This window comes from Nematostella vectensis, chromosome 11, assembly GCF_932526225.1.
Source record: "Nematostella vectensis chromosome 11, jaNemVect1.1, whole genome shotgun sequence".
Classification (NCBI taxonomy): Eukaryota; Metazoa; Cnidaria; class Anthozoa; order Actiniaria; family Edwardsiidae; genus Nematostella; species Nematostella vectensis.
In genome coordinates, this window is record NC_064044.1 from 9,138,538 (window position 1) to 9,151,398 (window position 12,861).

A 12,861-nucleotide genomic window follows, 5' to 3' on the forward strand; every position below is an offset into this window, starting at 1 on the left:
GGTAAGGGGTTGAGTTGGACTTATTTATAGATTTTTATAAAACTAAGTTTAGCCCACGCATCTTTTTGTTACAAGTTGTTTCAGTTTTTATGATTACAGCAAATTTCAATTCCACTCTGGTTTTTTGAAAATAGGAAAATCGCGAAAATAAAATGTCGCGAAATATCGCCTTCTTAAAATCGCGAAATTTTGACGTCGTGAAAATTAAGTGTAATAAAATCGTTAATGATTAAGATAATTTGTAAGTCCCGAAGGTGATCAAGAAGTGAGGCGATAATACTTTGAGAGAACTAAAGACTCCGAAAGTTTTATGATTTGGTCCACACGCATCCACATCCGTACCTTAATTAAAAATATACTTTATATCAGTCCCATGTCGCACCCATCTCACAAAACGTGCAAATAAATACCATGCCCCGTTTGGTTTTTAGATTATAGCAGTTCACTCCCGATGACAATCTCCTGCACTTCACCATGGCAATACAGCAATTTGACAAACAAGTGTTATTATGTGGAAAATGTCAATAAGACTAACTTTACTGGTGCAGAACTTGAATGCTCCAAGCACGGTGGCAAGCTGTTTGAAAAGCCGATTGCTATCACAAGTGTTACCGGCTTTTTATCGAGTATTGGGGCATCCCTACAGGATTTATTTGACTATTATGTTGGGATCAAGAAGACACCAAATGGTGGTTGGACGTGGACAAATGGTATTGCATTAAATGTACACTCCTCTGATGCGACCCACGACTGTGGATTGCTTTACGTCTATCCATATTCGGAAACATTACATGATCGATACAAGTCTACCTCCTGCAGCGATGCTCACAACTACATTTGTCAAAAAGACCCTGAAGGTGAGACTACTTCTTTTAGGTTTTCTCCATTCTGCCCTTTTATATAATTACTTGTATTAAGGCCACCCTTATGGACGACGTTTTGAGGTCATAAAGAATAGCAATGAAACTAAAGAACATGGTAGATACTGTTGCAAAATGTCACATGCTCGTTTAACATCGATATAAAGCGATCTCAACAGGAACCTGTTCATTTTTGTGCAAAATTTTGTTACCAAAAGTTTAGCGGACCGGTGCCCCTACCTTCGGGCCACTGTAACATTTTCGAGAATGTAAGAGTTGCCATATATTCAATTTTTATGCTTTATATTTATGTCTAGTCCTCATGTAAGAATTGTCGCTAAGACATTTTCTAGTATGTTTTTTTTTTGCGAAGGACCAACAGCTTCTTCAACAGCATCTAGTACCGTAACGACAATTAGTACATACACGGGGTTGGCAACTGATGCAGACGGCGTGACGACAACAGAGATAACAATATCACCACCAACAACACTAACAACATCACTTTCACCACACGCACTAACAACAATACCAACAACATCACCACCGACAACATTATCAACATCACTTTCACCACACACACTAACAACAATACCAACAACGTCACCACCGACAACACTATCAACATCACTTTCACCACACACACTAACAACAATACCAACAACATCACCACCAACAACACTATCAACATCACTTTCACCACACACACTAACAACAATACCAACAACATCACCACCAACAACACTAACAACATCACTTTCACCACACGCACTAACAACAATACCAACAACATCACCACCGACAACATTATCAACATCACTTTCACCACACACACTAACAACAATACCAACAACGTCACCACCGACAACACTATCAACATCACTTTCACCACACACACTAACAACAATACCAACAACATCACCACCAACAACACTATCAACATCACTTTCACCACACACGCTAACAACAATACCAACAACATCAGCACCGACAACACTAACAACATCACTTTCACCACACACACTAACAACAATACCAACAACATCACCACCAACAACACTATCAACATCACTTTCACCACACACACTAACAACAATTCCAACAACATCACCACCGACAACACTAACAACATCACTTTCACCACACACACTAACAACAATACCAACAACATCACCACCGACAACACTATCAACATCACTTTCACCACACACGCTAACAACAATACCAACAACGTCACCACCGACAACACTATCAACATCACTTTCACCACACACACTAACAACAATACCAACAACATCACCACCAACAACACTATCAACATCACTTTCACCACACACGCTAACAACAATACCAACAACATCACCACCGACAACAATAACGATGAGAGTATCACCCTTATCATCAATAACATCAACAGTTGCAACTACTACAAATACAACAACGACGACAGGGACAGTCACAAAGACAATAACGCAAACAATAACAATAGTTGCGCCAACAATTACGATGGCAGTAGCGACGACAGGCATCGGTATCAACAGCCTCAGCACATTGCCTTCTACGGCCGGATTAACTACGAAGGTAACGAAGCTCGAAAACGGTACAGTAAAATCTCGCTGTAATAACACCTTCTTTAAACAAGGACAACTCGTTTAGAAGCATCCGGCGTCCCGATGTAAAGAAATGTGTAGATCCAGGCCCGTACCCAGGATTTTTCTGGGGGGGGGGGGGGGTGCGAAATCCGAAAAAGTGGACCTAATTTTTCCGGGGGGGGGGGAGGGGGGAGGGAGGGAATGAGTCTTGATAAAAATCTAACCATGCCCGAAGGAACAAAAAGGGAATTTGTAATGCCTTTGCAGTATCTCAACGGGACGTTTATTGTCGGATTTGGCTACGTACCAGAGTGATCTAGCTTATACTTTTGTCTACAAATAGAACGTCCATTGGGAACCGAAAGTCGACCTTCGGCCGTTGTGTGTGTGTGTGTGTGGGGGGGCTGCGTTCGCACCCCCTGCACCCCCCTGGGTACTGGCCTGAATATCTTCTCTTAATGTTTTAATAAAACACCAATTTAATAATTAAGTTAATTTGGAAGTCCCGAAGTTGTTCTTATCAGAGGGGTTCCACTGTATGTGGAGACTTTGAAGGCTTGAAGACTTAATGAAAGCGATGGAGAGAAGGGCAGAAAAGAGAAGAGCAGAGACGAGACGAGAGAAGTAAAGGGAAGTTCGAGAGAAGAGAGGGAGGGAAATGAGCTAGGGAGAATGTAAAGGCTTGACGAAAGCGATGGAGAGAAGGGGATAGAAGAGCAGAGACTAGAGAAGTGAAGCGACGTTAGAAAGAAGAGAAGGTAGGAGATTAAAAAGCTTGATGAAAGCGATCGAGAGAGGAAGAGAGAACTGGAGAGAAGAGCAGAGACGAGACGAGCAGAGAGTAGAGAAAAAATGTCAGAGTGTAGTTTATCAGTGTGAATGACATCCTACGCAAGACGTCTGTCTACCAAGAGAAGCGCCAAAAAAGCGAGAATCGATACTTTAATATTGACGATTCGTCAAAATTAAAGTTCCCCAATAAACAATTAAAAGTACATAAACCAGAAGTATTATTCGAAAGGGAGCTTTATTAACCTTTATAGAACCTATTTATTTTGAGGTGTGCTCAAACCAAGTAAAGTTTGGGTTAGATAACTGCAGGAGCTGCAGTATCCAAACAAACCGTAACAAGACCATTTCGTATGCAAGATAAAATACATGGAAGGTTTTTGGCAGAGATGATGGCATCCGGTGTGACATCCTGCGAACAGCACGGAAGCGCCAGATTAAAACGAAAACACACACGAGAGCCGGCTCGCAAGCTAGTATCCAGGCTTCATCGACGCACGCGTTTTTAACGCCTTCACCGTTATTATAATCTTTGGTTGCATTTTTTATAGTTATTTCTGTTACTCATTTTGTTTGTTTGTTTTTGTTTTTGGGCACTTTTTTATTTCTTCTTTTTATTTAATTATTTTTGTGGGTGGGGGTGGGGGGCCAATTTACGTGCCCCCCCCCCCCCCTAGCACCCCTAGGGTGCTTTTGTTAAGTTTTAGTTTTCTTCTTTCTTCCATTTTGTATGTTTGTTTAATTTGTATGGTTACAGTATGTAACACTGCGGTTATTAATATTCAAAATTCAAAAGCCAGATGGCTGTTGAAATATCCAAAAGTGCATATATATTGATTCTTTGTCATAGATAACGCTGAAACATATAAAATATTCTCTGTTTGAACTTGTTTTGGACATTTATGAAAGGGTGAGTCGGCTCCTCAATAAATTGTAATCAATTGTCAATAGTGGTAAGTCCAATACTGCTCAACGCCCGCCAGGTGAAAGATCCTTTTGTCTAATATTTTTGCTTTCAGTAAAAATCCTTTTTCAGTTCACGCAATAACCAAAATAGAAAATTAAAATTTCAAAGATATAAAACCATCATGGTGCATGGTGCATGGTGTTAGGGGAAAGTCCATAAAGACGAACATAAAATGATTGTGCTCGAAAATTGCTGATAAATAGCTAATTTGTTACCGATGGGAGGATCTAAGTTTTTTGGCTGTGAGCTTTTTTCTTGAATTATTACCCATACACCTCATACTTGGCAGTCGAAGTACCGAGCTTTTATATTTAGTTTTAGGAAATGAAAGTATTTTATTTAATTACTTTGGAGTGACAAAGCAGAAGGCGTGCACATTTGCTTTTTGATAACTGTTTTTCAATTCAAACATCTGTCGGAAAGGCAATATTTCAATGACTGCTTTCTTATAATTGCTCATTCTTTGTTTGTTTGTTTTTTTCTCGCCGTGTCCAACCGTTATCGGAAAGAGATGCAAATGATATTTCCATCTACATGATAATAAACGGTAGGCAGGTTAAATTGTTGTGAGTTTCAGTATCAAGATCACGCGTTGACCGTGCAGATCTGTCAACAATTCAAAGATGAAAAGTGAACAGATTTCTTTTGGTGCTGCATTTCTTATAGGTAAGACTGGTAGACATTTGCTTTTATAGTAATCACATTTAAGACCGAAAAGCTTTTCGATAAGGGATCGACCATTTTATGGGGAGGCAATTTAACCTGGTGTTTTTACCCGCTCGCTATTTTTTTTTCTGTCAGTTGGGTTGCTTTTTCATTCGCTGGATTCGCTTTAGTTTTATGCCTTATGTTTGCTTATCCGATTTGTTTTTTTTTAAGTTTGCTCTTTTCTTTTTTTTTCGCTTTATAGAGTATTTACGAAACTTTTTTTCTTATTCATTGGTAGCTCCAATCACGAAAACCCTTGAGAATTTGCTTTTGAAAAACAATTATTTGTAGATTCGGAATTAATGCATCAATATCCATCTCTCTTTTTTTAATAAGAACGTCTAACTTTCAGTTGAGGCTGGCCCGTTCTTATTTTTGGGACATTTTAAGTCAGAATATGTTTTTAACGGTGTTCTTAAATTTTTAGAGTACATAAGAATAGAAATCCTATAAAAATTTAATACCCAAGAATTATTAAGAGAATTACACTAATGATCAATAGCAATAATCAGGTTGTTACTATGTCTATGAGCACAATTTGACTAAAAAAGAAAAAAAAAAATACTTCTATCTGAGGCTCGGCATGTTCTTAGCATGTTCTTAAATTTTGGTGAAATCTCAGGCTGGGCGTTCTTGTGAAAAAGGTTCTTATAAAAAAGAAGGTAAAAGGAGAACAAAGGTTGAATTAAAAATATATATGGCTTCGTCATAAGTTTTTCATGGAAAGAGGTAGTTATAAACACAAATACCCTCAACAATCCTATACGAGCATTGCTAGTTTTCTTGGACCGATATCAAAATACTTGGGGGGGGGGGGGGGCGGGGGGGGAAGGGGGGACACAGCATGATGCTGCAACCCATAGAAAAAGGTCTGCGCTATATATGATTTGGGAGACATGACGGAAAAATATGACGTGACGCTTCATACAAAATATCAAGTACGATTTTTTTTTAAATTGATGCGACTTTTTGTAAAGTCTCATTGAATTTGAGCTTTTCGTCCCTGGGCTGAGGGCAATGATGATCAAGGAAAAAATATCTTAAAAAGCGAAAATCTGGTTTGTGCACTTCGGCCTCACGTTATTTGTGTTTTGAAAATCAGTACGTAATACAAGGAACCTATAGCCATTGTAAGAAATTGTGTCTTCTCTCTCTATCTGGAATTTCGCGTTTTCCAGGTTTTTCCGTCATGTCGATTGGGGATGAATTGGCCCCGGCGCTCCGGTATTAGAGGCCATGTACATAGGAAACATTTAAACTATTTTCACTGTTTTTTACAGCCTGTACATACATGACTTCTTTTACATATAGTTCCCAGTTGCTTTGTGTTTTTACTGAAATAATAACCAATGTGCATTTAGAGATTCTTCAAATTTGTAACAGTAAAAAATATGCACAGCTGAATTCTCTTTGGTAAACGTTATAACCGTGTCACGTTTTTTTTCTCTTCAGCTTTTTGTAGACTAGCAGTAAAGGCAGAACCGTGTACATCACCATGGCAATACAGCAATTTGACAGACACATGTTATTTTGTGAGCAACGACACTGTAATGAATTTTGACGAAGCAAAGTTGAAATGTTCTGAGGCCGGGGCTCAGCTGTATGTAAAGCCGCCAGGCTATTGGCATACAACAGTGTTCTCGGGTTTCAAGGGAATCATATACGGCAGGTATCATGTGGGACTTAAGAAAAGCAATTCTTCTTGGTACTGGTTGGATGGAGCTTACGCATTTGATAATATTGCCGGTAGCTGTGGCTACCTTTTTTTCCTGTCAAGCATTTCTAATGGTGGTGATACATGCAAAGCTTCGCGTTACATTTGTCAGAAACCGTCCAATGGTAAGTCTTTCACAAGTAAACTCTTTTATAAATCTTTAATAAATATTTTAGTGGAATTAGTTTTAAAAAGATTATTCTTGTCTTTTCTTCTCTACACCAAAATTTTCGATGTTCTGCGAAATTTCCTAAATCGCCTTCTAGGTTCCGTAAATCAAAACATCGACAAAATTGAAACTAGATGATCGCCACCATTAAATCAACAAATGTGAATAAAATGCTTTAATGCTTTTAAAGTGGTTATAAATGCTTTAAGGGGCACTCTCACGCTTGTTCTAAGAAAATTTAAATAAAATTATAAAAAAAGTGTGTAACAAAACAACGTAAAATCTTCCTGATTACTTCGCCAAATCGTATTAAATAGAAATGGACCAATTCTCTGTTAAAGCAATTTAATGCAAAGGATCTTGTTGGATTATTTATGCAATTTCAAGGTTTGAGTAAAGGTACAGCCTGTTTCGAAACCTAAAAGTACTATTTTCAATCCATTTCCATCCGCTCGATGTGAGGCGTTCAAACCAAAATATTGTACTTTTCTGAAAGATCAAAGGTCATTTTATAAACCTGGATAATTATTTTAATTATTCCGCATAATTTTGACTGTTTTTTTTTAGATTGCCTAAATGACGCTAAAATCCCTCTTCACCGTTATAGTGTCCCTTAAATGTTAAATTGATTGAGTGGTAAAAGTGACAACATTTACTTCCTGACCAGAGAGCACAAAAGTTGTAAATCCGAAAAGAATTTGGATGATGATTTAATGATGCAAGGCATATGGCGGTTAACCTGTTTAAAAATGCCTGGCGATAGCGATTTGGAGGTGCTAGACCTTCCGAGGAGGGGGGAGGGGGAGGAAGATGGGATGGAAGAAGAGATGGGATGGGGCCCGTGTGGATAGGGATGGCTCAGTCAAAAATATTCTACAATATTCTACACAAGAAGGGAATGACCCAGTATGTCTTGATTATTTCAGCAGAAATAATCAAGACTCCTTGTTGTGCTGTTTGGTATAAAAAGCGTCAAATGGTTCTTGGTAATTTACCTAAAGTAGACTGAGGTTTTCGTTAAAGTTCCTTGTCTTTTGACGATAATAACAAGGAAACTCCCATAATAGACCGAGGTGATCGTCAGCAAACTCATTTTTAACCCTAAGGTAAAGCACTTTGGGTGTGATCAGAAGCAATTCAAGCCTCTAAAAGATATCAAGTTCTAGCCCTAAGAGCCTAGCACTACGAACAAACACATTTACAGTTCTCATGAAGCTGCGGCAAGACACCGCCATTCGAGCGCATCTCTTTTCCGACGATCTTTAAGAGATAGCAGAATCGAAAGAATCTTTGAAGCTGATTGATATTCCATTGCAGCATCTGAAACATCACTGGTAACAAGTACCCCAATGACAAGTTGGACAAGCGTAGAGACGACAGCGGCCGAATCTACTATACCAGCAGCAACAATAACAACAACAACAGAATCCGCAGCGACGACAGCATAATTAACAGCTACAACAACAATACCATACATAACAGTAACAGCAACGGAAACGGAAACGGTGACAACCACTATAACGGTAACAATAACAGCGACGTTACAAGAAACATTGACTACAACAGCAGCAGAAGCAGCAACAGCAGCAGCAGTATCTACTATTAAAACAATAGGCCTCAATGTGTCTATCACACTCTCTCCGGTGTCTAAGTGGACTTCTGCTGAACCAAAAGACCTTCAGTCTCAGATGAAGATGGTTCCTGGCGCCGCTCCTCTGTGCATTTGCAACAAAAACATTGAGCCTCTTGCATCAGACAGTATTATCACCAAGGTAACTAAATGCGGTGTGCAAAAAAGATGGATGAAAATGAGAAGAGAAGAGAGGGAGAGTGGAGGAGGGAGAGGTAGAGGGGGAAAGATTGATTGATTCACCTTTATTTTACTACGGTAGTTTTATAAGGTCGAAAACCTCTTTACTACTACTACTACTACTACTAGAGAGGGGAGAGAAAGAGGGAGAAAGAGCAGGGAGAGGGAGAGGATAGACAGACAGACAGAAGAGAGAAAGAGAGCAACAACTGCATCATCAACAGCAACCACAGATTATAATGACAGCGGTGGTGATTACAACACACCCACACAAACAGCAGCAGCCTTAACGATGTTATCGTCAAAACAGTTAGATATGATAACAGCAATAACAAACTGAGAGTGACAGCAATGACAGAAACGACCGCAATGACAGCAACGCCAAAAGTAATTGCACCTGAATATTTACAGATATGACACCATTAACAAGAATGCAATAGCGACTGGAGCAATCGGGACACTGGAATTAGCCCTCGTACCAATAGAAAAGATAAAAAACTTTTGTAAAGCGTGACTGATAGACTGAGAGAGGATGTGGAGGAAGTGTTTGGGGAAAACAACAGAAGGAGAAGAGAAAAAGAAAGAGAGACAAAAACTTAATATGAGATGAGAGAATGTAATTTGCTGTTATCACACTATCATGTTGATATAAGGGGATCAATATACTTGAAAAGTGCATTAATTTTGTGTTAAAATCACAAACTTACCGGGTTAATCCAGCCGGACGATTTAATAACGATTTAATGACTTGAATATTGTTCCATCAAGCAAGAATTAGGATTATCAAACAGGACCCGACTCGTTATTAACACAAACATATCGCGATATCGACCAATCGCATTCTTTGTGTACATACGGGATATTCACCATATGGTGCCGGTCAACACTTTACTTTAACTTGAAACAGAAGACTTTACAAAGCCAGGCAAGTGGGTGTGGAAGAACCTTTCAACGTTAAACTTCGCAAAGCTAAGAAATTTTTTTGTGGAAAGTCGTGATCAATGCATGATAACTGAATGAAGAAACCAAACTTCTAATAACGACTTAAATGACAAGAAAACGGAAAAACGCCGCTGTGACGCTGTTGATGCTAATCGGTGAGTGAGAATTATTTAAATATTTAAAGCGATCTAGAGTTCTTTTTAATACTAATACTTTTACTTGTACGACTGGTGTTCAAAAAAGACAATAGAAAATGATTTTTTTTGTAGGTGCTTTGTGGTCGTTAAAATATTTCAAAATAGTATTCTTTGAAAGTAGGGTTGTTTATTATGATGATTACGTTTTATTGTATCGATATGGAATCTAATCACATTTTTATATCGGCTTTAAGTTCAAATTTAACAAACTTGCCTTTTTCTTATCTGTATGTCTCTACTGTATTATGGCATATATTTTGTCATATATGTCCGTACAAAGAAACGAAATTAGGGCAATAGGGACGTCAAGAGATCACGTGACCTTTTTGGGTGGCAAATTAAAAAAATGATCAAACAAAATATCAGAAATAACTGCGCCCGTCACACCAGGGAACGACGAAAAAATAACATATTTAAATGAAACCAAACCCTTTCTAAAAGAAGGAACTGTTTTTTTCGTAAGTGCTGAATAAGTTGCTTTTTGTTGCTGTTATTTTGCCACTAAAGTGCTGAGCGCGCGCGAGTTTGCCACCCAAACAGTCACGTGATTTCTTAGCGTAAGTCCCCTTGGAACGTCACTCTTTCCTTCTCTCGCAAATTATAATCTGCGTGTTTCTGAAATTTTCTATTCTTCACCAGTATTATTATCATCTGCTGGGAGAAGAGCAACTCATACCAGAATTACATGTTGCGTAACTTGCACTTGTGAAGAACTTTCTTTTGGCGACAAGTGTTCTAGGGCAGCCAAGAAAAAATGCTCTTGTTGTTATGAGATGGGCCAAATTAGTACCGAGTCATGTGTTGTCCAGGAATCGTTATCTTTCCTAGTGTCACATACTAATGAAACCTTTTCATGTAGCAAAGGTAAGACAGTAAAACTCCGCTTGAGCCTTCCAAACTCCAGTGTCATAGCAGGCCTCGAAATATTGTGGTTACAATACAGAAACATTAAGAAAATATTTGGGGGCACAGCCACGCCCCTACTGGTCATATCCTTATAATTTTTGAAAATATTGGGTGGGGGGGGGGGGGGGGGGCACGTGCCCCTGCTGCCCCACCCCTTGTTACGGCAAATTTTCATTTTGGATAAGCAAAGATTGAAAAAAGGGTAAAAGGAGCAGGACCATATTAGTGGCGTGGCTGTGCCACGTACCGTGTTTCTGTATCGTGCGTGTCATATCAAGAAAATTTAGACAAATTAAAATTGTCGTTTTTGCCAAGCGCTGTCACTTCCATATGAGGAAAATAATATATTCCTTACTTGGAAAAAACTGCATGATTCTTGTCGTTTTTAAAGTTGCCGTACCGCAGGTTTTTCGTATACTTTATGACTTGTATTCAGAAGATAAAAACAGTGTCTGTGACCATCTTTAGCCAATAGAGAAGTCTCTGAAAAGAAACTAAGATTCCTCGGTACCAGGCCCCAGAAACGACAACGTTTTCTTTAAATGCCCCTCCAAGCCCGTCACCAGGATTTTTTCTTTTTTTTTGGGGGGGGGGGGGGGGGGGGTGGGGGGTGGGGATGCGAAATCCAAGCTAATTTGTCCGGGGGGCTGCAGCATATGAAGAAAACGTTGTCGTTTTGAGTTACTGGTACCGAGGACTCTTAGTTTCTTTTCGGATACTTTCTCCATTGATTAAAGATGGTCACAGTCACTGTTTTTCTCTTCTGTTAACAAGTCATAATGTTTCCGAAGCACATGCGGTACGGTAACCTTAAAAATAACAAGAATCATGCAGTTTTTCCAAATAAGGAATATATTAGTTTCCTTATATGGAAGTGACCGCGTTTGGCAAAAACGACAATTTTTGTCTGAATTTTCTTGATATAAAGGGGGTGGGGGGATTTTCTGATACAAATCTGACCAACCCAAAAGAACAAGGATTTTTTTGCCATTGCAGTATTTCCACGAGACGTTTATTATCGGATCTGGCTACAAAAAGATTGACATACCAGGGATACCATATTTGTCTTTATTTTCGCGAGTCTTTAAATTCGCGATCCCGGATAAATTGTGTTTGAAGGGGACTGAATTTCGCGAATTAAACTGTCAAAGACCAATATATTTAAACAAAACCAACGTCCCTTTTAAAAGTCAGTCTTACTGAAATGAAAAGGGGGCTTGTTTCTGAGCTCTTATCGATACTATTGTTGCCTTAAGTAGATTATAATAAAACTTTCAATCTGTCATCAATTTTTCTATTACATTAAATTTCGCGAAATTTAAGTTTGCGGACTTATTGTCGCGGATTGTTTTAAATCCAAAAATAAGTTATCTTGAATGCCTATTTTATCTTATTCGCTTATGCTTCATAGTTTTGTCTACAAAATAGCACGTCTATTGCGAGCCGGAAGTGGACATTCGGCCATTGTGGGGGGTAGCGTTCGCACCCTGCATCCCCCTTGAAGTCACAGGGGAATCACATAAAAACAGACGGGTGTGATCGTCAGTAAAATTAATTTAAAAACCCTGAGGGATAGCATTTTGGGTGTGGTCAGAATTAATTCTAAGAGTCTTTGAAGGTGATTGATATTCCATTGCAGCATCTGAAACATCAATGGTAACAAGTACCCCACTGACAAGTTGGACAAGCGTAGAGACAACAGCGGCCGAATCTACTATACCAGCAGCAACAATAACAACAACAACAGAATCCGCAGCGACGACAGCAGAATTAACAGCTACAACAACAATACCATACATAACAGTAACAGCAACGGAAACGGAAACGGTGACAACCACTATAACGGTAACAATAACAGCGACGTTACAAGAAACATTGACTACAACAGCAGCAGAAGCAGCAACAGCAGCAGCAGTATCTACTATTAAAACAATAGGCATCAATGTGTCTATAACACCCTCTCCGGTGTCTGAGTGGACTTCTGCTGAACCAAAAGACCTTCAGTCTCAGATGACGATGGTTCCTGGCGCCGCTCCTCTGTGCATTTGCAACAAAATCATTGAGCCTCTTGCATCAGACAGTATTATCACCAAGGTAACTAAATGCGGTGTGCAAAAAAGATGGATGAAAATGAGAAGAGAAGTGAGGGAGAGTGGAGGAGGGAGAGGTAGAGGGGGAAAGATTGATTGATTCACCTTTATTTTACT

At 39.1% G+C, this 12,861-nt stretch overlaps 2 protein-coding genes across 5 annotated transcripts in view; both read left to right on the plus strand.

Annotated features, from left to right (window-relative positions):
- The first annotated feature begins 451 nt into the window (after positions 1–451).
- On the plus strand, positions 452–8,247 carry LOC125573790 (GATA zinc finger domain-containing protein 14-like). The gene is made up of 5 exons (XM_048734565.1): positions 452–857; positions 1,178–1,184; positions 1,309–2,441; positions 6,369–6,755; positions 8,117–8,247. The coding sequence occupies exons 1-5, from the start codon at positions 452–454 to the stop codon at positions 8,245–8,247; spliced, it is 2,064 nt and encodes a 687-aa protein (XP_048590522.1).
- LOC5508826 (adhesion G protein-coupled receptor L2) overlaps positions 8,123–12,861 on the plus strand; it is a 37,622-nt gene continuing 32,883 nt past the window's right edge. The window contains exons 1-2 of one of the 4 annotated variants that reach the window (XM_048734235.1): positions 8,123–8,571; positions 12,294–12,748. In XM_048734235.1, the coding sequence (XP_048590192.1) occupies positions 12,308–12,748 (441 nt within the window). In that variant the 5' untranslated portion in view covers positions 8,123–8,571; positions 12,294–12,307. Of the gene's footprint in view, positions 8,572–9,994; positions 10,613–12,293; positions 12,749–12,861 lie in introns of those variants that run through there. The other 3 variants (XM_048734233.1, XM_048734232.1, XM_048734234.1) reach the window with 3 other exon arrangements.

Excerpts from the sequence above, each read along its gene's own strand:
- LOC125573790 (XM_048734565.1), top strand. The coding sequence starts at position 452 with ATGACAATCTCCTGCACTTCACCATGGCAATACAGCAATTTGACAAAC. Across the intron at positions 2,442-6,368 it reads CGGCCGGATTAACTACGAAG|CTTTTTGTAGACTAGCAGTA; the intron begins GTAACGAAGCTC and ends TTTTCTCTTCAG. Across the intron at positions 6,756-8,116 it reads TTGTCAGAAACCGTCCAATG|CATCTGAAACATCACTGGTA; the intron begins GTAAGTCTTTCA and ends ATTCCATTGCAG.